The following is a 26,762-nucleotide window of genomic DNA, read 5'->3' as shown; positions in this document are numbered from 1 at the left end:
GCTGAAGCCTGCAGACAGGCCATTGGAGGGCTGACCACAGAAGTGTAGGGCTTTAGGTGGGTGTTGCTTTAGCTCTGTTTGCTTCCAAGAAGTCACCATGTTGCACCTGCTTTTGCTTTCTAGATCTGCATTTGGAAGAGCAAAGTGTCCCTGCAGGCAAAGTGGACACCGAGCGTCGGGCAGAAGCTTTGCTGCATGCACCCCCCTCTCTGCTCGGTGTCCTCACAGGAGCTGGGGGAGATACAGTGGTGGACAGTGAAAGGGGAGAGGTACGTCAGCTCCCCCAACACGGTGACAGCGTGTCTGGGGTAGGAGGGGAGTTTCCGATGAGGCCAAGTCGCTGCTGTGCCTCGGCCTGGCAGTAGAGCTGGTGTGGGTTTGGGTTATTCCTCCGCCCCTGGGGATGATACATAGCAAGGGAAATCGGCACGGTGGTGTCTCCAGTGCACTCGGCAGGAGTTTGATCAGCTAAAGGCCCACAGAAAGGCAGAGAAGAGTAGTTGTCAACTTCAGGGGGGTTTGCTCAGGCCCTATTTTGTCAGAGCTTCCTCAGGGCTGTTTGTGGGGCAGCAGAGGGACTGTGTGAACTGTGGCTGATGCAAACCAGCCCCAGGCATCTCCTCGGGAGAGCTGAGGGACCAATTTAGCAAGAGTCCCTTACCACCCCAGGTCACTCCTTGCCACATGCCATCTGTGACATTTCTGGTTTAGGCACGGCCAGCTTTGCCTCCATCCACCCCCGAGAGCACGGCAGAGTCCCTGGGGCGCAGAGAACTACTGGCCAGGCTTTCCGAGGAACGAAGGTAAAATGAGCTGGCTTTGGTTAAAATCAGCACTGACTCCCGCGGGCTGTGGCTTTCTCTATCTAATCCCACTGTGGGGTGGAAAGATTTTCAGGCTCTGCCCAGGACCAGGAGAAGAAGAGGAGCCGGAAGAGAAGAGCGGCCTGGGGAGAGGAGAGCGACGGCTGCCCGGAAAAGAAGAGGAGGAAGAGGGAAGGTTCTTGTGGGGACGGACCAGCACAGAGCCGCCGGCAGGGGCAGAGGTCGGGCAGCCCAGGTGCGTGCCGGGCTCTGCTGCCCATCTTTCCCCCCTCCCCACACTGCTCTCCGTCAGCCCCAGGCGCTGGCGAGGGGCAGCGAGGTGCCCCGGCGCTGCGCGGGCTCTGGCCATAACTCCCTGGCGGGGCCCGGGGGCTCCCGGCCGAGCCCTGCGGGTGGCACAGGGGCCCTGCGCGTCTCTGCGCGCGCTCGGGGCTCGAGGGGCACTGCCCGGGGGACGAGGCGCCAGAGCCGCCCCGCAGGCAGCGCCAGCAGCAGCTCTGCTCGGGGCGTCAGCAATCCCTCACACACGGTGTTCCCAGAGAGGCAGCACAGCCCTGCCCCTTCCTGCCGCCAGGGACTCACCAGAGCTTTCTGACTCTGCCCTTGCAGGTGCCGACTCGTGGTCACTGCCCGGACCGCTGTGCCTCCGGGGCCCCGCACTTGCCGTATGAAATAAAAAGATATTTTCTCTCTTGTGACTGAGTCTGCCACAGGATATTCTGAAGCGGGGAGCGGTTGTTCTGAGGTGAATCCTCAGGGGGGAGTTTGGGATCGTCCCTTGTCCCAAGACCCTTTCCAGGGGGTGTCAGGGCTGAGTCGAGGTGCTTGAGGAGGGAAACCCAAGCCCAGAGTCACACGGGAGGGTGGAGGCTGGATGGAGCAGGTGACGAGAGCAGTGACAAGTTGGTATCACTCAGAATCTAAACGTAGCCGCCCCCAGCCCCTCTGACACCTGAGGGTAAACTGAGACGCAAGGGGGTTTATTTTCTGCCAGATTACCCTGTAAGGTGACAGGCGTCAACGCTGGGGACACTCCAGGGATGGAGACATCACCACAGACACCCTGCGGCCACCCTGGTCCCCTCCCAGTTGTGGGGCATCAAAGTGGGGTGCAGCCCAGGGATGGGGACGTCCCTAAGAGCCAGCTTGGGGTCTCTTGTGTCCCTTCAAAGTCATGGGGTGTCAATGTGGGGGACACCCTGAGGACGGGGGCATCACTAAGAGCCACCTTGGGGTCCCTCAGCGTCATGGGGCATCAACGTAGGGGACAGCTCATGGATGGGGATGTCCCCAAGAGCCACCTTGGTGTCCCCGTGTCCCCTCCCATGCCCAGGGTGACAATTTGGGGACGTAAGGAGACCCTGAGAGGTGTGTGGGGTGCCCCCATGGCCCCCCCGGGGTGTCCCTGTGTCCCCCATCCTGGACAATGCCGTTGATGTACCAGTGGAGGCCGTTGGTGACTTTCCTTGTCAGCCCGGTGTGGTTCCCTTCCTGGGGGGTGGGGGAGGGGACACGGGTGACCACAGGCTCCCCAAACCTGAGGGGAGTGGTTGCGGGGGGCCTTGGGATGCACCTCTCCCTTCCCAGGTGTCCTCGAGAGTTTGAGGGGGATCCCACCAATGCCACGCCCTTGTCCCTGCACCCCCACCACCACCGGCAGGGGGTGTGGGGACAGCAGGGACACAGTGTGGGGGGAAACTGGGGGGTGTGTGGGGGTGACAGTGCTGGGACCCCCCAAGCTCCTGCAGGGGACAGTAGGGATGTGGAGGAGGGGTTTGGGTGTGCCAGTGGGGGAACCAGGGGTGCAGGAAAAGGGGTGACATCACCGGGACCTTCCCCAGAGCCCTGCAGGGGACAGTGGGGGAGTTCCAAGTGGGGAACTGAGGGTCTTGGGGGGGCTAAGGAGGGGTCCTCCCAATTTTGGGGGGTTGCTGGGGAGGTTTTGTTGGTCCCAGAGGGGCTTAGGGGTCCCAAGCGGTTGAGGGGTATCCTAGGGGAACTTGAGGTGTTCCCCACTATTTTGGATGGCCTCAAGGGGTTTTTGGGCATCCCCATGGATTTTGGGGGGCTCTGGGGGGGTTGGTGGTTCCAAGGGGGCAAGACTGCTAGAGAAAAGCAGCTCTTCTCCTCAGCACCAACCCTCTGCCTGACACCCCCCCACACGCCCCCCCCTCCCCAAAAAATCACCTTCATTCACTGTCCCCCCCAATCCTTCCTTCTTCAAAGCTGTGTGGCAGCGACGTTACGATGACGGGATGAAGAGCCCACTTTGGGTGGTAAAGAGCTCGCTTTGGAGCTGGAGGAGGAGAAAATCCACAGAGCCCTCTCAGGTCTCATTCCAAGGACTGAGAAACCTTAAACCATGGAGAGGGAATCTACTCGCTGCACCCCGAGTTTGTCAGCAACCTGCTGCTGTTTCCTGGACAAACACTCCTGCAACTAACCTGTGGCGTATTTTCTTAGGTGTATGTCTTTAGTAACCATTGCCTCTTTGTACCTTTCCTGAGTTTTTCTTATCTTTAATTTCTTGAGCTTTCTGATTCACACAATACGGGACAGAAAACACAGAAGTGAGCTGTCTGCTCTATTGACCAACCCAGTTCATTTCCAGGGACCTGACACAGCTTGTAATATCCAACACACCTAATTAACCACACACCAAGCCAGGTCTCTTTCTGTCCTATGTTTTTTATTGTTTGAAATCATGTCTTAATAATTTTTACATACAATAATCATATTACTAAATTGTATTACTAAAAATAAAATAATGATAAGCTCAGCCGGGTCAGAATCCAACAGAAAGTCAGGAGCAGGGGCAGGAAGGACGTGATCTTCCCTCACACTAGGTGGGTGAACTTCTAGGTGCAGACTTGGACCTTAATAGAAAACACAGCACACAACAAAATAAAGTTAATTCTAAGCAGTCACTCTCCCCATTTATTTCCTCCCACTTTCTTTTGCTTTTTGACTCTTCATGTGCTTATTTATGCCAAAGCTTCTTTCAGCTGCTGACACACTACCACTGCAAACTGAAGAACTTGCCAACGTGTGAAAGTTTCTGCTGAGAAGGCAGAACAGCCGCTGCTTTGTTAGTGCAAACACACAGAGGAAGGGAACCTCTATTTCCACGGGCTTCTATCCCATGTGCCACCATGTCACTACTTGTTGGGCAATTTGTACAGGATGCCAAACATGGGTACTGCGATCTGACACACAGGAGCATTTAACCCACACTTCTAGCCCAGAGGTCCTAGCAAAATTTTCACATACCTCTGGCTCTAGCCAAGGGTAGTGGCTGCACTGCAGGAAAAATAATTTCTAAAAGCATCTGAAGTCAGCCTCTAGTGATAGGACTCAACGCCGTTACTCCACGAGAGATGCTGACGGCACTAGTAGGGGAGAGCTCTTCAGACTCCTGCCCAAGGGAATTCTGGGGACGGGAAACATCAGCTACCCCGAGTTTTTCCTTCACAAATTTCTCTTTCACGATGTTTTAAAGAACCATTTCACATTATCCCGCATATGTTCGTTAGCATCATTCCTCCTCTCAAAGTCCTTCACCCATTTAAGATTTCCTCACAAACAAGTCTGATCTTTGAGTTCCTAAGAAAATCCATCAATGCCCAGGAATCCCTCGGAAAGCCACCAGTGTGCAGTCCAGGTTAACACCTCCCCGTGTACCCACAGGAGAGAAACCAAAGAGGAGATGAAGGCAATTTCTCTCCCATCTCTCCTCCCAGGTGCTTTGAGGTAACGGTTACACCCAGAACAGGGAGACGCAGAAAATCCCGGCACTGGACCTCTTCAGGTTCTGGCCTCCTCAGGGCTGTCAGGAGCCGAAGGGTGTCACTGCAGAGAAGCTTTAGTGAAAGAGACACCTGCTCCTCAGCCACTGCTGCCACACTGTAACTCTCGGTCAACTGTCATCTCTGCCGTAGCTGAGCTCGTAACCTGCATACGGAACCCTCTCCCTGCTAATCCCTGGAATCACCCCATCCACCTGGAGAGGGGCAGCGGAGATCCCTCTAGCCAGCCTGCTCCTCCGTTAGGGACAGGTAAAGCAGTTACCTGGAAAACGAACGCTCCTTCGGACTCTTCTTTATATTCCATCCCTTCCTGAACCAGCTGTGAACTCATCTAGTCTGGACTTTTTCTTTTCCCTGTTAAAATAAATTTGACCGTTATCACAATTACAGCTTGACCTTTATTACAAAAAGACAAAAGAAACAAAACATAGCCAGAATGAGAAAATGCATACTGCTTGCAGATGCAAAGGTGGACATGCTATTTAAGCAAAACCAGTGTAGAATTCTTCCTACAAGTCTTAGGGAAAGTTTTAGGATGACATTTGCCTTCTTTTGGTTTTGCATGTTTACCACCTGCACCCAGAACGTCTGTGGGAGAAAACACTCTGTCATTTCTGCTGATGTCAGATGCACTCGAGTGTAACTGCCGTCCGACAGCCCATCGAAACACAGACGTGAAAACCAGCCCAACTTCACTGAGCCAAACCCCCACTCCTCTTTACGTCTCGTTCTTCTCTGTCAAACTCCTCCCGAGATAAGGGAGGCCAAAGGCACCCTGCTTGTGTCAGAAATGGCAGCGGGACCAGGGGAGCGACGGTGCCCCTGTCTCGGCTCTGGTGAGGCCGCTCCTCGAATACCGTGTTCAGTTTTGGGCCCCTCGCCTCCAGACAGACCCTGAGGGGCTGGAGCGCGTCCAGAGCAGAGCAAGGAAGGTGGTGAAGGGTCTAGAGAACAAGTCCTGTGCGGAGCGGCTGAGGGAACTGGGGGCGTTTAGCCTGGAGAGGAGGAGGCTGCAGGGAGGCCTCATCGCCCTCCACAGCTACCCGAAAGGAGGTTGTGGCAAGGTGGGCGTTGGTGTCTTTTCCCAAGTCACAAGCGACAGGAGAAGCAGCGGCCTCCAGTTGCACCAGGGGAGGTTCAGATCAGCTACTGGGGAACATTTCTCCACCGGAAGGGTTGTCAGGCATTGGAACAGGCTGCCCAAGCTACCATCCACGGGTAGATGTGGCGCTGAGGGACATGGTTTAGTGGTGGACTTGGCAGGGTTGGGTTATCGGTTGGACTCGATGATCTTAATGGGTTTTTTCCAAACTCGGTGACTCTACGATTCTCCAAAGGAGGAGCTTGTGCCATGGGGATGGCGTGTGAATGAGCCATTGGAACTGCTGCTGGTCCTCAAGCTGGTGACGTGTCTGCAGGAGCTGGGGGATATCCTGGAGGAGGGAGAGTGCACCCAGCAGACGGAGCCGCCCAGGTGGGAACTGAGGTTGTGGCGGTACCCCCGGGGGAAGAGGACGTGCGGGGGGGGTGGAGGATACAAGGGAGGTGGAGGCACCGGCACAGAGAGCGGTGTTGGTGCTGGTAGTGCTGGGCCCTGCGTCCTCTGGGTACGTTCACTGCGTGATCATCCTCGATTTGAGCTTCTAAAGAAACAACGATCTGTGCCTTCTTATTCCCTTATAAATCAGCTGTTGTGTCCGTTCTGTGTTATGGCCTCGTTTAACAGGTTACAAGCAGCAGTATATTGAATTTCTGTAGCCTACTTACACTTCCCAGTCTGGCCTGCCACTTGCCGAGCGAATTTTGCCGGCTCTCACTGGATGACCTTCAGGCATGGGGAGAGAAAAAAAATCCCTTTCAGTTTACCTGAAGATAATTTTTTAAGAGCAATTTGTAAGTTACGGTTACTTACCAGTTGTGGGTACTGATCGTCCCTGGGGGCCCAGAAGACTTGGTGATGCTCTCTGTCCCAGTCCAGGATCCTGATAGCCCTTGTGAATTGGTGCAAACAGTTGGAAAATAAGCTCTACCCAAACACAAGAATCACTGCATATGGTGAGAGAAAACCTACCTTCTCTTCCCACAAACCACGGACCGACAGCGGGGAAGGTCGAGTACGTTCCATGGCAGCCACCAGCGCAGCAGGAGCCACGGGTGCTGGTGGAGGTGCTGGTGGCTGCTGCTGCTGCCTCTGGATAATCTGTGCATAACCAGTGCCATTTCTGAAGTTGTTCACAGCCTAGAGGCAGAAAAACATTTACAAAGAGGTAACATGAACCTTCAGCAGCTTCATGAACAGAAGTCTCCACAGAGTAAAATTACTGGTGTATTCCCATAGATACTGTCCTTCCTAAAACAAACCAACATACAGATATATTCCGATTAGATCTAAGGGAGAAATTCTTCCCTGTGAGGGGGGTGAGGCCCTGGCACAGGTTGCCCAGAGCAGCTGTGGCTGCCCCCTCCCTGGCAGGGTTCAAGGCCAGGTTGGACGGGGCTTTGGGCAGCCTGGGCTAGTGGACGGTGTCCCTGCCCGGGGCAGGGGGGTGGGACTGGATGGGCTTTAAGGTCCCTTCCAAGCCAAACGCTTCTGTGATATATGAACACATCCCACTACTCACTGGGGCTAAGGATTGGTAACTCAGACTATCTGTCCGTAAAGCTCTCCAGTGTTAACACTCAATTTGAAACCGAGTCAATCCTGTTAAACACAAGTGTGAGCTGAGTTTGCCAGATTGTCTCTCAAGAGTTGTCAGCATCTGTAACAGCAGGTAATGTATTTGCAAAGTAAATTTAGCCTTATTCCATTTAGCCTTGTTTAAGGAGATGTAAATTAATATTTTCTTCCCTTTCGGCTAATTGACTGACCAGACTTTTCTTAGAGTTTTTCTAAAAGTCACCGCATTACCTGGCGTAGGAACTTGTTGGCAACTAAAGTATCAGGAGAAACATCTGCCTGATGACACGATGGGCACGTATGTTCCTCAGAGTCCAGCAATGCTGTTCTAACACCTGGGTATAATCAGAATCATCACAACAGGTTTTAGCTAAACTAAGGAAATTTTGGGGGTTCTATTCAGTTCTAAAAGCCTGTAGATGGTTAATGGGTGAATATGGTGCTGAATTGAGAGCACGAAGTTGAGAACTGAGAGCATGAAATGTTCAGCAGTGTAAAAAATTTCGAGTATGCAGGAAATAGCTGCCCAGCTTTGATATTTCACTACTGTAACATTTGAAGATGTAGAGTAGGCCGTGTCTTGATGTTTTGACTAGTCTGTTCTCCACTGTCCAGCAGAGTGAGAAGTCACCAACCTCAAGGTTAATGAATAAGACACATCTCCACAACCCATGAGTAGGTTCAAGTTCTGATAGTTTTAACCAGCTCTCCCCTGGAGAAGAATGTGGATTAAATGCCTAACGAGCCATTTGCTGCAGACCACAGCAAGTCACCAGCGCTGGCTCTAGAGTTTTGTATGAGAGAAAGGACTGTGCACAAACTAAATGCATTTGATAGCGAATACCGCAATCAGCTGCACCATTACGCACTCTTCTCGTGCTCACCCTTCCGCATGTAAAGAGGGTTTAACTAGATGCATAGAAAGGGAAAAACGCCTTCTGCCTTAGTATTTTCGTGACTACAAGAAGAGTCCTTTCCTATTTGGGGTATACTTAAGTAGTAAACAGAGCTGGTAAGAAAGGAATGTTACAGTCTTTCTGCTTCCAGAAGATCAGGTGTGATGTTTTGAATTGACAAACATGGGAGTAACACTTACACTCGTCACAGAAACTGTTTCCGCAGCAGGGAATAATAACTGCATCCACCATGATTTCTTTACAAATGAAACATAACAGCTCTTCTGGAACACGATTGTCTAAGGAGGAGGAGAGGGAGGAAGAGGACGGCTCCTCAGGTAGAAAGGGATGCTTCTCCTTCTTTCCTCTGGCATACGCTTCCCTGGAGGGGGGTGGGGAAGGAAAAAGACAAAAAGTTACAGATGGGTAAAGGAGAACTTTCCCAAGCTTTTCATTTTATCCAGTGAAGACAGTAGGTGGCATTCTCACTCCAAATTAGCCTTCAAAAATGCAGGCATTTAGTTTAAAATACTTTTCTATAGCCAGAGCACTAGAAAAGGGAGGGGACAACAATTTTCCTTCTGCAGAACTCTTCCCTTCATTGGATCAACTAAGAAATTAGCTCAGACTAGAGAAATCATTTTCTGACAGCTAGAGACCGGGTGAAATGAATCCCACGTCTCCTTTCACCAAAGGGTGAATGTGAATCGCAGGCTCAGGATAAAGTCAGTCTCCGCCTAATCATGTTTTATAAATGCAGGAAATCTATGTTACAGCTTCTGCAAAAGGAGATGCATGACAGAAAAACAGAGGTGCTCCCAAGTGCATTTTAAAACAGCCACTCTTGTCAGCACACCCTAGTGTTTTCTTAGCTTACAGCAACAGGAAAACATCCCTCTGCTTCACACATGGGATTGGGCAAACGGCAGAGGGGGAGGGGATCTCAGTCCAACAGCTGTTTGTTAAATTCTGCAAGAAGCCTTACAAAGGTAAAACAGGAGCAGAAGGAGCTTTCAAAAAGAATGATGCCACCGTAAACACGACGGAGATGTTTTGCAGAAATAGGGGTTCTTAGCATACCAAAAGCTTACCCAGCGTTCAGGGGCCTGAACAGCAGGACTGCCCCATTTTAATATTAGAAATCATCACAGATTTTAAGGTGAAGATACAACAACAGTGCTTCTTCCCCCATAATTACAGATGCTGGCCAGCTTGGTGGCGCTGCCACTCAGACATGGACACTTGGCTTCTCTCCTTCACTTTTTGGTCAGACCAGCTAATTCCATACTCACGCATTAATAATTGGGATGGCATATCTTCCAGTCGGTGTCAGCATCGCACCCTTCATATTGGGATCTTCCACCTCCACCATGAAACTCCTGGGAATTCCCGTGCTCTTTCGAAGTCTGCGAACAGACTGAAAATTACTGTCCTGTTAAGAAAAGAAATGCAGACATATCTCAAGACCCACACTTAAAATGGCATTTCAACCACTATTTTAAGCAGCAAAAGCTTTAATCCTCTCCTTTTAGCTCGCCTAAGGGCTGCTCGACTGAAATACTCTTTTTCCCAAATGAATACAGCCAGCATGCTCCAAAGGCCCGAGCAGTGTTCTGAACTCAGTTGATATTCTTTGGCTTAACTTCAGGGTCCTGAAGGGTGAAATATCCCTCAGCTCACCGTCCCCTCAGAGGAGAGGCACAAACCCCCTCCTCCTCCAAAGGGCAGTTCAGAGGGAGAGCTGAATGCAGGGCTCTGGATCGGCCACTGGGGAAACTGATATTCCCCATCTACACACAAAGGTTGAATTCAGAGCTGATGCCCGTGCGTTCAGTGAGTAACCTTAAATGGCATGAATACTCAACCAGAGACTTGTGTAATTCTAACACGCAAATATTCAATAGTTGGGGCCAAGAGAAATGTCATTTTTTCCTACAAAATACTAAAAAATGCAAACTGTCATTAAAAAGAGTTAAGACAAAAAAAAAACCTTGCAGTAATATTGAAATATATAAAAATATGCATTAAAATTCACAGAGAAAGATCTGTGTAATATGTAATGTCTGTGACCTCGAAGAAAGAAAATTTCCCATTGAAATCTCCAGCTTTCCCTGGAATTTTGAAGGGCTTTGCACCACTGCCATACAACCTCTGTATTTCAGCCCAAGAGAAACAATTCCTCATAGGGGGTCCATGTAATTGCTGTGTAACTGCCAAGGTAAAACAATTAAAAACCAAGTGTCACCAGAAGCCCCCCACAATCTTACCCCATTTGTTGGACAGTTCTTTATATAGTGGCCAGGTTTTCCGCAGCGAAAGCAAACATAGGATGGTGGAGGTGTAGCCAGGGGTTTCTTCACATAACTAAAAGGGTTTGGGGAGAAAAAGAAAATGGTATGCATGCATCTCTCTTGTTCCAACAACCATCTCTGCAATGTCTCCACAGTCTTCACAGAACAGACGGGACTTTGCCAACACTTACTTGACTGGATCGTACTGACAGCAAGACTGCGTCATCATGGCTCGTATTTTATCTTCTTCGGAAGCGTTGGCTTCAGCCAGACTGCCGGTCTGTTTAACAGGTAATTATGGGACACACGTATTAGAAGCACATTTAACTCCCCAGACAAAGACTCGCCCAATCCTGTAAAAGGCAGCCCGGCAGGAGCGGCGGTTGCACAAAAGCGACTGCTTGTGTGAGCCAGAGCTGTCCCAGAGATGTTCTGGGGAGCCCTTACGCCATCACACGGTGTCTCTGGGCCTGTGAACCTGCTTGGAAGGAGCATTTTGGGGCACTCAAATCCTGAGGCTCTGTTTGTACCTTACAGAAAGACTTGTGTAACCAGCCCAAATGTCTTCCAAGTGGACTGAAGCTATGTGTAGAAAGAATTACATTATCTACTAGTTTTAAACGGATTCTTGAGCTCCAGAGCATTGGAAGGAGAAAATCTCCACTGTACATTCAATTGAGAGAGATGTGTGCAAGTATCAGTGTTTATATTTTGCAGCGTTAAAAGGACATACAACTTAAGAGTTGGGCAAGTTGCTTTTATTGCTGAAATTCAGCTTCAGACACAGAAGCATTAAGAGGAATCAAGATTTTTATAACTCCTCAGCAAGACAAAAGATTCTTTTCGTAGAAATTTGTCCATCATGCGCTGTAGGCAGCCCAAACTGCATGTCCCCTGCACTTGGCCAGTTTCTCACATTGTAGAGTCAAACTTCACATGAGTTTACAGAACCAAGGACATGTTTAGGGACAACACCAATGGAGACCAGTTTCTTCTGGTGACTACTTTCCAAAGTAACTGTTGGGGTTTTTTCCCCAAATGTACACAATTTAATTCTGCAGTGGGAGAGGGAAGAAGAGAGTGGGAAGAGATCTCTCTCTCTTGGAAAGGAACGCCAGCCTTTATTTTCAGAAGAAAGAACTAGCTCCTCTGCATTAGGGCCCGCCTCCTCTATTCTTTAAGACGAGTAATTGAATTGGCTCGCACTACGCCTTTTCACAAAGTGCAGCCACTAGTGCTTTCCCAGACAAAGTCACACGTTGTTGAGAAGAAAACACAAGCAGTTCCATAGCAAACCCTGGCATTACAACAGCTTCAGAAGGTCACCTCTGCTAACACACTGCACTCACACATTGGTATATTCCCGCAAACAATGAGGCACATTTACACAATTTACACAGTCTGCGTTCAAACAAATTAGGTTGTGTTGTCTGCTCTCCACAGACTACAAGTTATGAAACTGTGCAGCTTTCCGAGAGTGGATCTATAACTGCAGTGACTAGAAACCAACAGTGGCCACGCAATTGTCCGTGCTACAGAAAGGTTTCTATTTTGGCTGGTGCAAGCCCCCCCTGAAATGTCCATGACTTGCAGCCCGTTAAATTCTTCTGCGAATATTATGTCAGTCTCCAACACAAAATTAACAAAAGGTCTGAGAAACAGTAAACAGCTCCTGAAGTGCTGCTGCTTTGTGCCTTGAAGATGAGCAATAGTGCAACATTACGTTGAGGGACTCCCCTGCTATCTTCCCAAACTGGGAACTACTCTTTACGGGACACTATGGAAATATATACACATCTTAAAGTTAAAACCAATACTGTAAATGATTAAAAATTAAGTTTTATTCCCATTATAACAGTTACCCTGTTATACATCACCATACAAGATTTAAAAATATGAAGCAAGTGGGATTTTTTGTTGGGGGGGGGGGGGGGGTGGGTGGTGTGTTTAAGCCTTTGACGAGAATATACACATACCTTAATGAGCTGGGCCAGAGGAATGGCTGCAGAAGAGTCCTCAATCTGTTCACAAAAAATTAAACACATATTCAAGTTGTACAATCAAAACATAGCAGAAGTTAACCTCTACTGCAGTCTGAAAGTCTGCACTATAGCCTCCGTGTGTCATGGAAAGAGTCATTTCCAACTGAATGTAATTGTACTGGTTCAAAACAAAGTCCAAAGCTATGACCGCTTCAGAGGGCCTACGTGGTTCATGAGAAGCAGCTAAACTCAGTCTGCTGGGGTTTAGATATTTGCATTTGCAGACAAACGATGAAACTAAACCATTTCATCGGATAAAGTGGAAAGATCAAATGCAGAACTTTGGAATACCACTTTGGGTACCAACAACATTTAAACTCACAGCAATCTGATAGAGACCTTCATGTACTCAGAGGGGGCCAAACAACATCACTTCAGTCATACAGCTTTGGGAACAAATACTCAAGTATTTCAGGACACGGGAAGGAATCTTAGCTGCACAGAACTGTCCTCATAACCTAGGGGATAGGTTGATTTTGGGACTTCTTGGAACCACCAAGTCAAAAGTAAGAAAAAGTACCAAGTGGCACAACAACGGTTTCTCAGTGCGTTTTGACAACATCTTCCAAAACTGTTAGGCAAAGAAAGTACTTAAAAACAAAAGCTAAGTGATACAATGCGAAAATGGCAAAAAATACCCTCCAAACAATTTTAATTGCAAGAAACAAAGAGCACACGACAGCCTATACAAACACACCAGCTCTAGACAGAGAGGTGTAGAACACAGCACCAATTGAATTGTGCAATTGAACCTACATGATCTAGAAACTATCCTACATTATCTGTACAACACAAAGTCATCCAGGAAATATTCCAGCATATTCAGTATGAAACACAATGCCTCACTAGGCACAAATACCAATATTCACATTAGAACTGTGCAAATGATGGCATTACTCAGTGTTCACTGTGCTGTGAATCAAACACAGGGTCTCTACAACATACACTATGTCTCACTGCAAAACAGATTAACTTCATGTTTGGGAGATTAATAGGAGGCTACATTGTTTAGAATTAAGTGCAATGTGTAGGAAAAAAGTGTGAGATTGTGTTTGTACATACTGCTCTGGATGTTCCACTCGCTGGCTCCGTTCGAGTTCTAGAAGAAGAAATAAAGGGGATGAGAACTTAGAACAAAGCACTTGCACCCAGCCAAAAGCAGTGAAAGCAGATTCTAAAACCTAAACTTCAAGACATTATGTTCTGATAGTCTGGTCAATGTGGAAATGTATTTGTACGCATAAATCTAATCCCAAATCCCATTTCTAGTTTGTCAGCAATTACTGTAAGACTTACAGCTCTAGAACACAACAGTGCCAGAGGAAGTCCTCAGACATTTTGTCTCTGCTGTGTAAGTATCAAAACGATGAAGTCTGTGCTACAGCTTTGTGCTCTTAAACAATCAACCATCACATTAGCGACTGTTGCCCTTTCCTCTAGAGCCAGTATGCAAAAAAGCCAGATTGGAGGCATAAGAATACCTGCCATACCCCACCCCGCCTCCCCCAAATGCAAGACACAGTCAAACGCTGACAAACAGACTCTTCTGAGATGGGAACATGCGTATCTGTCTTTCCTATAAAAGCAAGAGAAAGAAGATCGATGCAAGCCGAGTGCCTCTCTAAACTAATCTCCACAGAAAAGGCTAAGAGACTGCAACCCCTGACAGAGACTGCAGTGCTTTACGGGTACTTACATAACTGGTGTTTTGCTGGTAGTTTTAACTCCTCTAACAGGGACTCTTCTAACAACTACCGAGGAGTTCTTAGGAATCAGAGCATTGGCATCTGTGTATTCTGAAAACAACACCAATACAGAAGAAAACATGAGTCAGTTTGTAAGAATATTAAGATGTAATTACATAGCACTTGAGAGAATCCCTTCACAGACAGGAAAGCAAAAGTTTATATCAAACACCAGCAGCAAAACCTTTTCCACTCTTTTCAAACAGTTTGGATGCCAGCAGCAAAATGGTCTCAGAGGTCCCTGAAGGAGAGTGTGCTCGTGCATGAGGTTCTTTCCTGACCTGCCTTAAGTTGCTTTTGCTTCTGCTGGGCTACAAACCCAAGAGATCTGTGGAGAGAAACAAACCACAGCAAAGTCTCACCCGCATAAACCAGATTCTAAAGTCTGACCAGCTTGCCCTGCAACAAAGCAGGCACTTGGCTAAAGCACGAAAACTCCGCCCCGTTGCTTTCCGAGCTGTTCACTAAAAACAATTCCCCCGTGCCGCGAGTGCTGGGGACTGACAGAACACAGAAGGAGCCGCCATCTCTCTGCTCCTCGGAGCTTCATCCATCGACAGCCACACTGACAGCTGCTCAGCGCTGTACCCTCACATGGAAATGGGACTGGCAGGGCTAGAGTTTGGATCACAGAAACCGGAGGGGGTTTTGAGCTTGCTTTCACAGGCAGGGCAGAACGGGCTCCAACTAAAGGGGTCTCTCCTCTCTTAAGCTAGTCATCTAGTTTGAATAAGCCAAAGGGACGTGAATTCTTTCAATTCACTTTTTGCAGAGCAGAGAGACTCAGATGAAATCAATTACAAAGAGAAGTGTTCTGAAAAGCCTTTTGAAACCAGTGTGTGCCTGAGGGTCTCCATGCTTTGCCATGGCTTACACCGTGTCCCTCTTTTGAAGAGGAGGAGCTACCTGAGACACTCGGACTGAGTAGGCCTCAAATGTAAAGATCTCTCCATGAGTAAGCTTCAAACGTAAAGACGTCTCCATGAGAAGGGTTTATATATTGTACTTACACAAGCTGGATGGGACTCAATGTTTTAAAGCGCCATCAGCAGCCATTCCCTGTCATCTGCCTCCAGTCCTAACTACTAAAAGCCCTCACCTCTGGAGGCCAAATCAGAACGATGGCCCGAAAGCCAAAGTTGCTGTGAAAGTACTACTAATGACAGAACCCGAAGCTTTTACAGCTTTTTCATACCCTGAAACCAACGCCTAGAGCTCTGCTCAAATGGGGAATCTCACCATCACGCAGCCACCTGTCAAGACAGGCCTGCGCCGGGACTTTCTGATGTCGGAGGAGCTCAAACACCACTGAGGCTGACAAGCAACGGGGACGTGATGCCAGCGGCAGCTCTGGAAGCCCAAAGCAGCTGTTTCCACCTGCTGAGCGGAGTCATACAGAGTGTTCTTTCTGGTCCAGATCACAGACCACTGGACAGAGATTTCAGAGGCACAGGATAAGCAACAGCGGCACCAGAAAAAGGCAGGAGTTTGCTAGGCCTGTGCCCCGCTGAGGGTTGTGCTGGGTCTGCAGAAGATTGCGGGTGGCAGCACCTCTCTGCGAGGGAGGCTGTGTGTATGAGGACAGCAACCAGTGCGCTTATTCGCCAGTTCTGCAAGCCTGCAGAGGTCAGCTGGAACATGCACAACAGGTGTATGAGGCAAAAAGGGGAATGGGTCCTCTTTTTGTATTTTGTGGCAATTCTTTGACCATTCATTGACAGATTGACATCTGCCTTCTGAACACACTGTCCTTGCATGCAGAGATATATATAGAGAGAGATGCATGCTTGTTTTCCATCCACTGGTGAAGTGCACAGGGAGGAGACCTCCAGCCATCTAACAGCAGACTGATAGAAAAATGAATTCCCCTTACGAGTCAATCAGTACACATTTAAATGGATCAGCTGAAAACTGAAGAGTGACAATAACCTGGTGAGGGAAAGGCTTTATTTGCACAGGGCACGTATCACGGCACGTATCTGTGTGGGGGACTTGAAGTATCCTCCCACTAGCTTGGTCACCGAGGCAGAGAATTTGTGGAAGAGGGTTTACAAACAGCGGAGTACGCTGCCGAGGTAGTTCTGTGCAGGGACCTGGCACCTGTTGGCTTTCATACATTTGATTTTCCTTCACCTCAACTCATTGAGTTCATTTTGGTGATGAAATTGGTGTCAATGGTGAAATCTGGTGAAGTCAAACAATGTCAACTTAAAAGTTAACTTTTTTGATTTTAAATAGGAAAGGACTAAATAGGAAAGGACTAAAACCAGAGCATTATTCCTGAAGTCCTTGGAAATTTCTGTTTGCTCTTTAACAGCTGCCAGCTTAGCCTAACAGCTCTCAGACAAAACTGGCATCTGCCAGCAGGAACCTGTTCCCCGCAGGCAGCAGCATCCCCTAGCAGAGCCTTGGCAGGTACCAGGAGCTGCGAAGCAGTGTCACTCCGCCTGGCCACGACTCCACATCTGCAGGCTGAGCAGTGACATGACGCTCAACAGGGCTACTTTTGACAGTTGTCCAAGCAGAGCTCCAACAGAAATGTTCAACAAAGCTGGAGCCAACCCCATCGTTGATTCCTACTCCCTTCTAGCACAAAGCTTGTTTTACTGCCAGTGATGGCCAGTAAGTGGCTACAGGGGGGGCTTTGGCAAGCACTACCCATTGCACATCGAGCAGGAAGTCTTCTACGCCCAGCTCCCTGTCTCACAAACAGATCGGAACGGCTCCGTGAGGTCCCCACACACGCCACAGCCACCAACGGTGGCCGAATGGCACTGTCCCTTCCCACCCCACCAAACTGCTAGCGCCGGTTCCCCGTACACCGGCGGGTCAGGCCCCGGGCTGACTCACGGCACGTGGGGACAAGCCCCAGAGAGCAGCGTGTGGTCCCGCAGGCCGCGGCCGCCGCCAGCCGGGCAGTGCCCGAGGCCCCGCGCCCGCCGCCCCCACGCACCTTCTCCGGTCTCGGCGTTGGTGACCCGCAGATCGCAGTTGGCCGCCTTCAGCTTCTGGCGGCCCATGATCTCGCGCTTGAGGTTGCCAACGGAGATGTGGAGGCCGCTGAAGGTGACCGTGTCGCGGCGCAGCTGGGAGGAGAACTGGTAATGGACGCACGGCATGGCTGGGCCCGGCGACGCCTGCTCCTGACAGCGTCTGCCGTGCGCGGCAGGTGGTATTTGCCAGCCCCTGGCCCCCGGCCCTCCAACGCCTCTGGCCCAGGACCCTCAGCGATGGAGCTGGGCTGCGGCGGCAGTGCCCACCCGGCTCCTCCTGGCAGCCCGGGCCAGCAGATGGGCGATGGGAGAGGCCCCGCGGCCCCGGCTCAGCCTCCGCTCCCTCTCTCGCAGGCAGAGCTCCCAGGCTCGCTGTGGTGACTCGGGTGCTGCTGCCCCAGCGCTCCACCGAGGGGCTTCCTGGCCACCAGCAGCACAGACTGCGACCTGCCACCACCACTGCCACGGCAACGAGTCGCCACAGACGGCCACGGCACTGCCACGCCCACCCCGCGGCATTATGACCCAGCCCATGGAGACACAAGGCCGGTGTTCTGTCTCCGCCCGGGGCTGTGACTTCCCGGTGTCCCTCCTGCCACCCCCGGCGCTCTCCTCTGCCTGGAGTTCTGCCACCCCCATGGCCCGTGGTGTCCCCCCTGTCACTGTCCAGGCCTTCACCACGCAGCATCAGCTCCCTCCCGCCAGCCCCTGGGCCTGTGGGGTCCCTCCCAACAGCCCCGCACCCGTCACGGCCCGACCTCCTGTCCCCCCCAGGCTGTCACCACCCGCTGTCCCCTCCTGCCAGCAGCCCCCAGGGCAAGGCAGCCTGGGGCAGAGGCAGCGGGCTTTGCCCTGTTCCCTCGGCTGCCGGAGCTGCCGGGCGGGGACGGGAGGGGACGTCTCAGGGTGCCGAGCCAGGCCCCACATCCCCTCTGCCGCCGCCCCGCTCCCCGCTGACGGGGCAGCCCCTTGTTTCCCGCCGGGGCCGGGGCTGCTCGGGACCAGGCGCTCTAAAGGGGCCGCCGCGGCGCCTTTCTCCGGGTCTGTCACCGCCGATGAGAAGCCGGGGCCGGTCCTCCTCCCCGCTCTGCAGACCCGCAGGCTGCCGCTTACAGGGACAGGAGGTAGAAGCATCAGTGGCGGAGAGAAACCCTGCCCCGAGGTAACCTGTTCTCAGGAGTTGTTTCAGTGCATTCCGTGGGGCAGGAGTGCTTGAAACATCTGGGGCTTATGTTTGAGAGCACCGTTGGTTGGTTCTCGTGCTTGATTTGTCTTTGGTTGGGGTGACAGAGTTGTTCTGTGTTGTACAGATTTCTGTCAATCTTTGGTAGGTGACAAGCGCCAGAATTACCGGGAGGCGGTTCTCATTGCCTTAAATTGCATTCTTTAAGACAGGAAGCATGAGGACACTGCCCAAAAGCCACTGAGTACAGAAATGATTAGGAACACACCCACGGAGGGGGGTGTGTGTGTGTCTGCGTGGTCTATGTCCTGGTTTCGGCCAGGATAGAGTTCACTTTCCTTGGGCTGGGAGGGAGCGCAGCTGGAGGGCAGGCCCGGATCCATCACGGGACTGTTCCATATCAGGAGACATCACGCTCAGTCTATAAAGGAGACTCGTGTCTCTCCTTTCCATTTTCCAGTGGGCGCAGCAGGATTTTTGGTGGGGTCAGGATTGCTGCTGGGGGCGGGCTGCGTACCGGTCACCGGTCAGTGAGCAACTGCATTGTGTATTACCCGTTTGGACTTACTATTGTTGCTGTTGTTTTATCACTATTACTAAAGTTTGTTTTAACCACACTACAAATTTCTTTTTTTTGGTCCCTCCCCTATTTCACTGGGGAGGGCAGGGGGAAGCAGACGACTGGCCACATGGTGCTTGTCTACAGGCCGAGTTTGAACCACAACAGCTGTAAACTTCACTCACAGTAAAAGCTGTGGAGAAAGTCACGAATCATCTCCCATTCTGCAAGTCAAATTCTTGACTGTTTTCTCACTACTGCTGATTTAACTGGACACTGCTTCAAAATAACACCTAAAATTCTTAACTTTTCACCCCAGTAAGCTCTTGGGGCCACAAGAGAAGCACTGTGCTCAGAAGGCACTATGAGCATACGGCAATATTTACATACTGACATTTTGTCTTCCCTTAGATAAAGTCACTTTGTAATTTGAAACCTTAGTGAAAGGGTTTTTGCTTTCACCCTGATCAGACATTTAAGTGCCAGCCCCTGCTACAGCTGCAGCAGAAGTAGTCAAGCTGTTTCAGCACCAAATTAAACTTTCACTTTCCACTTGGCTGTTATTTTTTCCCCTTCCTCTTAATTTTTATATTTAAACAAACAGTCAAAGTTTTTGCTTACTTGGGGAAAAACAGTGCTATCCTCCTCCTCTTATGATAAGCTACTGATCTGAAGGGCAGAAGGCCGAGACCCCCAGCAAAGATATTTAGAAGAGTGGGAAGAATTTGAGAGTCATAAATTGGGTGTTCTCTGGCTGGTCACAACTAAGGAGGGGGAAGACGAACTACAGGGAGCTCAAGGGAAGCACAAGAGGTCATCTGGGAGCCAAAAGCGTGATGGGGGCATGAGACAGCGCTGCACTGCCGTGTGTCAGGCACAGCGTTTTCAGGAGCTGCAGAGGGGAGTTAATGCTCCTGACGAGAGCACAGCTCATCCGACGTGGTGGCCCTGCTGGTCCTTCACGTCCCAGAAAGATGAACTGTCCCTGGGAGAACTGGCGAGAAGAGCTGCGGGGATCGCTGGGACATGGCAGACGGACATGCGGGCTGACGTCAGGAGTGCGGGATTGGCTTGGTTCCAGTCCCATTAACTCCTGTGATGCTTCTGTAGCTCGTTTTTGACTGATTGCTGCTGTCTCCTGTCTCAACAACTGGGATAACATGGCTTGGAGCAAAACACCTCTAAACGATTCAGCTCTAAATGAGCTGTTAGTGCTTCCCGTGCAGGCAGGAAGGAATCCGTGCTGGTCAGCTGGCTCCTTGTGGCCATCAGCAGCGCCTCGGCCGACCCAGCCCTGCCGGTTAGTAAGAGCGTGGACTGGAGACATCGGGGGGGCAACCGTCAGAGGTGTCGGTGCCCTGCTCCGCGGAGAAGCGTTGGCTTCCGCAGGCAGGGGCGAGATAAGCGCGGTGAGGCCGGGGGTTGGGGGGGCCTGGGCAGACCCCGTGTGGGCCGGGCCTGGGCCTGGCCCCGGCACTGCAGCCCTGGAGAAACGCTGGAAGGATGGGCTCGGCGACAGCTGTCACCAACAGCTTCGCCTTACGCCACGGTGTAAATCTGTCAGCGTGCAGAAGATGGCTGCAGCAAGGGGGACAGTCGGGAGAGGGTTGGGCGACTGCAAACGGCGGTGTCACAGCCGGGAGAATGGCTGAGACGGGTGATCCCAGCGTCAGGGCAGGGGTGGAGAGCTCGCTTGCTCTGTGATTGGTCTGGCAGCGTTCTGGTGAAGGGCACATCCCCAATTCCCTCAGACCTGCTGCTCTGCCATAGGCAATAGATGAGCTGTTTGCTATGAGATGAGAAATTGGGTCCTAAAATTTTTTTTAAAAAGTTAAATCTAAACTTAGTCATTGTTTGGTTGACAACATTCCTCCTATGCAGCATGCCATTATCCAAAGGGTTGTTAACCTTTACAGTCACTTGGGTTTTCAAGGGATTCAGGTGATTTAGCTGATGTGTGCTGTACAATGTCTGCCCGACAGAGTTCTCTTTATAGAAAAGAAGAAAAACAAATGATTGCACTCAATTTATTTGCTGAAAAATTATATGTGAATTTTGAAAACTGCTGATTGCTGCTGCTTTCCATGACTCTGTCTGGTTTCACTATGGATGTTACATTCTAAAGAACTGTTGAATTTGTTATCAGAACAACTGCTGGCACTTTGAAACTCACACTTTGTTCACTTTGCTTTAACAGAAACCTGGTAAATCAAGATGTGGTTCATGGTATATTTCCATTTGACAGACTTTCTTACTCTCCTTCAATACTGTCATTTTAAAATTTCATATCACTTTGCAAAGTTTGTTCTTTGTTAGGCAGGACTTTTTACAGACGGAAATAACAGTATGTCAGCGTAAGGGACTGTGTTGGACTGTACGTCTCAGGCATTGCTGTTGCACCACCACCACGTCCTGGCCTCAGTGTCCCGTGGACAGGGAGGAGTACGCTCTGGAGAATAGGAACTGTCCCAGACAAAACCACAGCCTCCGCCCGCAGTTAAACTGGGGGGAAGAAGACGTGCAGGCCGGCACAACCACGGTCAACGCTGGGGCGTGCGCGCACGGAGGGCCACGAGACAATGAGCCCCATGGAAATGGGCGGACTTTTGGGAGAAATCGGGGACAATAAAAGGACTGCGTTCTCCTCTCTAGGGATCTCTCTCTCTCCCTCACAGCCTTGTCATCACTTTTGGAGCTTGGAGCACCATCACCTGCACCAGGACTGAGCCAACAGTACGCTGCTGGATTCGTGGTGGTGGTAATTAACCTTGCTGCATCTCTACCATTCTCTTGCTTAGGGATCCTGACCCTCCCTTTTTCTCTCTGTCCTATCGCTATTACCAGTTGTATGCAAAATAAAGTTCACAAGGTTGTACGGCTTCTGACCTCGTTTGTGGTCTTGGGATCGTTTAAGAACCCTCCCCAATATCAGATCGGGACAGTCAGTTAGCTGCCTCCCCGAGGTCACATGAGGCCAAAACTTGCTCTGTTACTCTAATGCTGTGAACAGAACCGGGCACAAAATATCTATGTGGAACCTGAATCTCTTGCTTTCTCTTCCGGTGCTTTTAATTACAAAACCATGAAAGCTTATTCTGAAAACCTCCATCAAAATAGTTAACACTTAATATGCCTGCTGTAGGAAAAATGTTTTGCCTTGAAGACAGATTTTCTGTGAGTCATGGTATGAGTAATTTTTGGGCGTGGATGGAAAAAAATTAGCTTTTGTAAATACAAACATTGAGGGGCATTTTCTTTTACGTTTCTGCAGGTAAATGCCCTGTGCTGGCATGTGTGTGCTGTCTCTCGTGCAGTGTTTGCAGAACGTCTCTAGGAAGACGTACCAGCCGTTACAGCAGAGATAAAGATATCTTCTGCAAACTTGATTGTTTCAGGTATATCATCCAGGAATATAATTTTATGAGACAACATGTTACACTTGCTTATTGCTTTTCACTTAAGCCTCAACTAAAATGCACATCTCAGCTCTTTGGTTTAATTTGCCAGGTTTATTTTCAGTAGTTAAACTTGGGAAATTCCAAGTCGACTACTAAAGTGTGCCCCGCTCCCCCCCCCGCCTCGCCCTGGTCCTCGGCCCCTTCCCTCACACCGCTCCTGGCTGACCCCTCACCCGCAAGCTCCATCAGCTGCCCCTTCCCCGTCCCCCCCAGCCCCCCTAGAGTCCCCTCCCTCAGCTGCCACCCCTGCCCCGCTCTCTCTGCCACCCCCTGCTCCCATCACCCCTCCCTGTGCCCTGTCACCCCCCATTCTAACCCCAGCAACCGTCCTCGCCCCAGGCCACCTCTCCTCCCCACTCCCCAGTGATCCCTCCCTCCCAAGCTCCTTGACCCCGCTGCTCCACCCATGGCCTCGCCTCCACCTCCTGACTCTGCTCTGGCCACCCCGCATCCTCCTCCTCCCCCACAAATCCTCCCTCTTCCATGCCCTCTCCCTCAGACACAGCACCTGCCACAACCTCTTTCCCTTCAGATCCTCTCTCCTCCAGCCCTCCTCCAGGTCTTCCTCTCTCTCAGACACAGGACCAGCCACAACATCCTTCCCTGCAAACACTCCCTCCTCAGTGTCATCTCCCCCAGACACCAGAATCGCCACAACATCCTTCCCTGCAAATCCTCCCTCGTCCAGGTCCTCCTCGCCCTCAGGCACACCACCCAACATGTAATCCCTTCTGAATCCTCTCTCCTCCATGTCCTCCTCTTCATCAGAAAGCTCAATCGGTACTAGGTCTATCCCTGCAAATGCTCCTTGCTTCAGGTCCCCCTCTCCCGCAGACAGAGCACTCGGCACATCTTTCAATTCACATTCTCCTCCTCCAGGTCCTCTTCTCCTGCAGACAGAGCACTTGCCACATCATCCTCCCCTGAAAAACCTCCCTCCTTCATGTTCTCCTCTCCCTCAGACTCCTCTCCCTCAGAGTCCTCCTCATCACTCTCGGAGAGGTCCTCAGCCACCCCCTGCCCCTCGGGCTCCATTCTGCCTTCCTCCCAGCCAAGCTCTTCCCCTGCCCCTGACAGCTCCTCCTCCCCAGGTCCCTGCTCTTCGAGTCCTGCCTCGCTCTCCATCCCCTCCACCAGAACTCCCTGTTCCCTGGGTGACACCTCTGTGCCAAACTCACTTTCTTTCCCTGTCCCCTGTCCTTTGGATCTCCCTCTGCCATGGCATTCTCCTCGGGTGCAGATTCCTCCACCACGGGCTGGCCTTCTGCCTGCAGCACAGCCACTGCTTCTTCCTCGGGCAGCAAATCTTCCACCCATTCCACTTCTCCTGCATCTTTGGTGCAAACTTCTTCCTCTTTGACAAAATCTGCCTCCTCAGGTGCTTGTGTCTCCCCTACCATCTGTCCTTCTTGTGCCACTTTTTCTGCTGCTCCCTGCACATCAAGTGTTCTTGTTCCTTCTGCCAAGAAAGTTCCATCTGGTGCTATTAAAAAATAATCAAAACAACAGTTTTATTGAGAATTGTGTTAGTGTTAAGGCTGTTTTACAGGGTTATTATTAAAGATGCTATCTCTCCCAAGCAATGAGGGGACATCAGCATGGTGACAAGAAGAAAACTTGCTGTGCTGTTTCTCATCATGCACCTTTGCTCTGACTATGTTTCTAGTGCTGCTGTTCTGGCATCTGGCATAACTAATTTAAGCCAAAATGCCAATGCATGACCATCTTTCAACTCTGACAGCTCTGCCTGCCCTCCGTACTCTGCCCCCTTCCCTCACCTGCCCAGCAGGGAGCACAGGTGTAGCTATAAGCTTGGCAGTAATGTTCAAAAGTTCAGAAACGGGTGGTGAATTGCTCACGTAAAATACGCACACGCAGGAAAAAGAATACTCGGCTATTCGTATAATGGCTTCCCATGGATTCTGTCATTACATCAGGGGGATAACGTAAGGTCGATTCCTGCCCGCTGGGAATTTCACGGGAATGCCCTCACTGAATTCGGCGCTGTGGGGTCTGTCCCGGGACAGGCCCCCCCCAGCAGCCTGTGCTGCTGCACCAGTGTTCTGTACAAACATGGCAGGTCCCGGTTCTTTAACAACAGAGAAGTTTTGTGCCACCAAAAGGAACAAGAGCAAGGTCTTTCCCAAGCTACCTTTCCCAAACTGCGCAAAGGCTGTCTGTCTTGCCCCAAACCATCTCCCACTCCTTTTGATTTTACCCTTCTGCACTACTGCTGCACTCTGCAGTTACCGCTTTCTGCTGCTTGCTGGCGCAACCGCCTGTGCAAGCAGAGCCCGTCTCTGGACGGCAGACAGAGAAGATTCCAGGCCTGGAGGACACTATCTGCCCGGCCTGTCTCTGCCAGCCGAGTGGAGCTCGTGTCTGGCTTGCCACAACCCTCCCCCTCGCCCCGCTGCTCCCCGCGCCCACCCCTCCCTTCCTGCCCTTCAGAGCCGGGCCCGACTCGCTCCCAGGTCTCCGCAGAGGGAAGTGGAAGGTGCACAAGGAGCCCAGGTGGCTGCAGACAGTGCAGGAGCCAGGAGGAGGAAGGACAGCCTGGGAAGAGAGTTTCCAGAGAGAAGGGAGGTTGGGGAAGGAGAGGAGAGAGCTCAGCAGGTTGCTTCCTCCCACCAGACCCCCCATCACTGAACACTGGACCACACTTCAAAACTAAAACCTCTGCATTTTGCAATACAAGCAATCATGCCTTCATCCAAGACACATCCTGCACCAGGTTTGTTCCTGATGTTTACTATTAGCTTTCTGTCCCTGATCTTTTAGGTTTTTTCTTCTTTTATACATATATATATATATATATATATATATATATATTAAAAAGTCAGTTACCAATCACTACCATACTTTTACACCACTCATGCTGAAAATCCTGCCTCGTGAATCTGGGAGAGCTCAAGTCCACTACCAAAATCAGTAACATGAAATCATTCTAAACATTTCTAAGGGAAGTTTTGGTAAAATATGAAAACATCCCAAACTGTCATCCCAGCTCAGAGTAAATATTCTTGTCTCCACAAAAGTACAGTGTCCAAACTGTCCAGCTGCTTATATTGGGCCGAGTCCAATGTAATGGATTCTGCTGGTCCCTTTAAAGCAGACGCTTTGTTCACTTTGCCTGAAAGAAACCAAATGCTGTGTGGTGCATGGCATAGTCTACCTGTTTACCTGCTTCATTAGCAGAAAGAGCAGTTAATTTACTCTGGCTGCTGCTTGCAAAGTATTTCCTTCTGTAAAGCGAGGTCTTGCCTTGGGCAGAATGATAATGGCAACCGTGAGGTTGTTTCAGCATTAAAGTATCCCAAATGAGGCACCGTGGAACCTGAGAAGGTAACAACTAGGAGATTTGGGTCTTTCCAAAGACCACCTGCCTACGTTTCAACCCAGATCCGGAGGGACAATTGCCACGGAAGTCGGGCTGCCCAGGAACTACATGGTCTCTACCTTGGGCTCTGCATCAGAAACACAGATCCTTGTGAAGACCAGCACATGAAGACCACCAGGCTTTGAAACTAAACGCTATTGACAGTTGTCTGCAGTCAGCTGATAAGACCGAGGCAGAAGCAGTTTCATCTGAGGAAGAATTACTGAGGAAAAAGACAAGACCTGACAGACCAGAGACGAGAGGAACCTCCAGTCTCCTGTATACACACTCCAGACGGAAGACAACACACCTTACAAGACTCTGCTCTTAGGCTACATAGAGGAAGGAGGTCAAAAGGCTCCCAGCTGACCAGAAAAAAAACCTTAGAATACCCTGGATTAATGTGACAAAGTACAAGACTGGGCATAACTAGCAGTGTAAAAACAATAGAGAGGGCCTGTTCCTGCCAGCTGTTAGACCCTTAGAGGATGGCAGAAGGAAATGGAAGAGCAGCAGTGCAGACTGAAGTCAGCTTTAACCTGTGGGTTTCTTCACTTTCCAGACTCACTGCTGCTGGGGACTGGAAGCTTAAGGTGACCTTCCAGTACGGCTCCCAGCAATGAACAGCTTGGGGTGCAGGGACCAGAAACGTTCTTGGAGGGAACCAAGACAAGCTGAAGGTTCCTCACTGCCAATCAGGCCAACTGCTCACCGGGAGACGAGCTTGAGACACAAACGGGGCACAGCACGGAGGTGGAGGCTGCAGCTCAGCTTCCCTCCTCATCTGCCAGTCCCACCCTGCCTGCCCCGGCAATGCACCTCCCCAGGAGCCCCCGCGCCACCTGGAAGCAAAGGGAAACTCATTAGACTCCTGCTTCCCACAGCTGTTTTCTTGACTGGCAGCCAGTT

The 26,762-nt window shown here is 50.6% G+C and overlaps 1 protein-coding gene across 1 annotated transcript; it reads right to left on the bottom strand.

The window, feature by feature from the left end:
* Positions 1-8,168: 8,168 nt before the first annotated feature.
* LOC141964739 (E3 ubiquitin-protein ligase RBBP6-like) lies at positions 8,169-17,400 on the bottom strand. Its single transcript, XM_074915442.1, has 7 exons — positions 17,235-17,400; positions 14,233-14,332; positions 13,599-13,635; positions 12,471-12,515; positions 10,686-10,774; positions 10,471-10,567; positions 8,169-8,216 (listed from the first exon to the last, which is right to left on the bottom strand). The coding sequence occupies exons 1-7, from the start codon at positions 17,398-17,400 to the stop codon at positions 8,169-8,171; spliced, it is 582 nt and encodes a 193-aa protein (XP_074771543.1).
* Between the last annotated feature and the right edge of the window lie 9,362 nt (positions 17,401-26,762).

This window comes from Athene noctua, chromosome 11 (genome assembly GCF_965140245.1).
Source record: "Athene noctua chromosome 11, bAthNoc1.hap1.1, whole genome shotgun sequence".
NCBI lineage: Eukaryota > Metazoa > Chordata > Aves > Strigiformes > Strigidae > Athene > Athene noctua.
The sequence above is the reverse complement of the archived record's forward strand: the minus strand, read 5'-3'. Positions and strand labels throughout refer to the sequence as shown.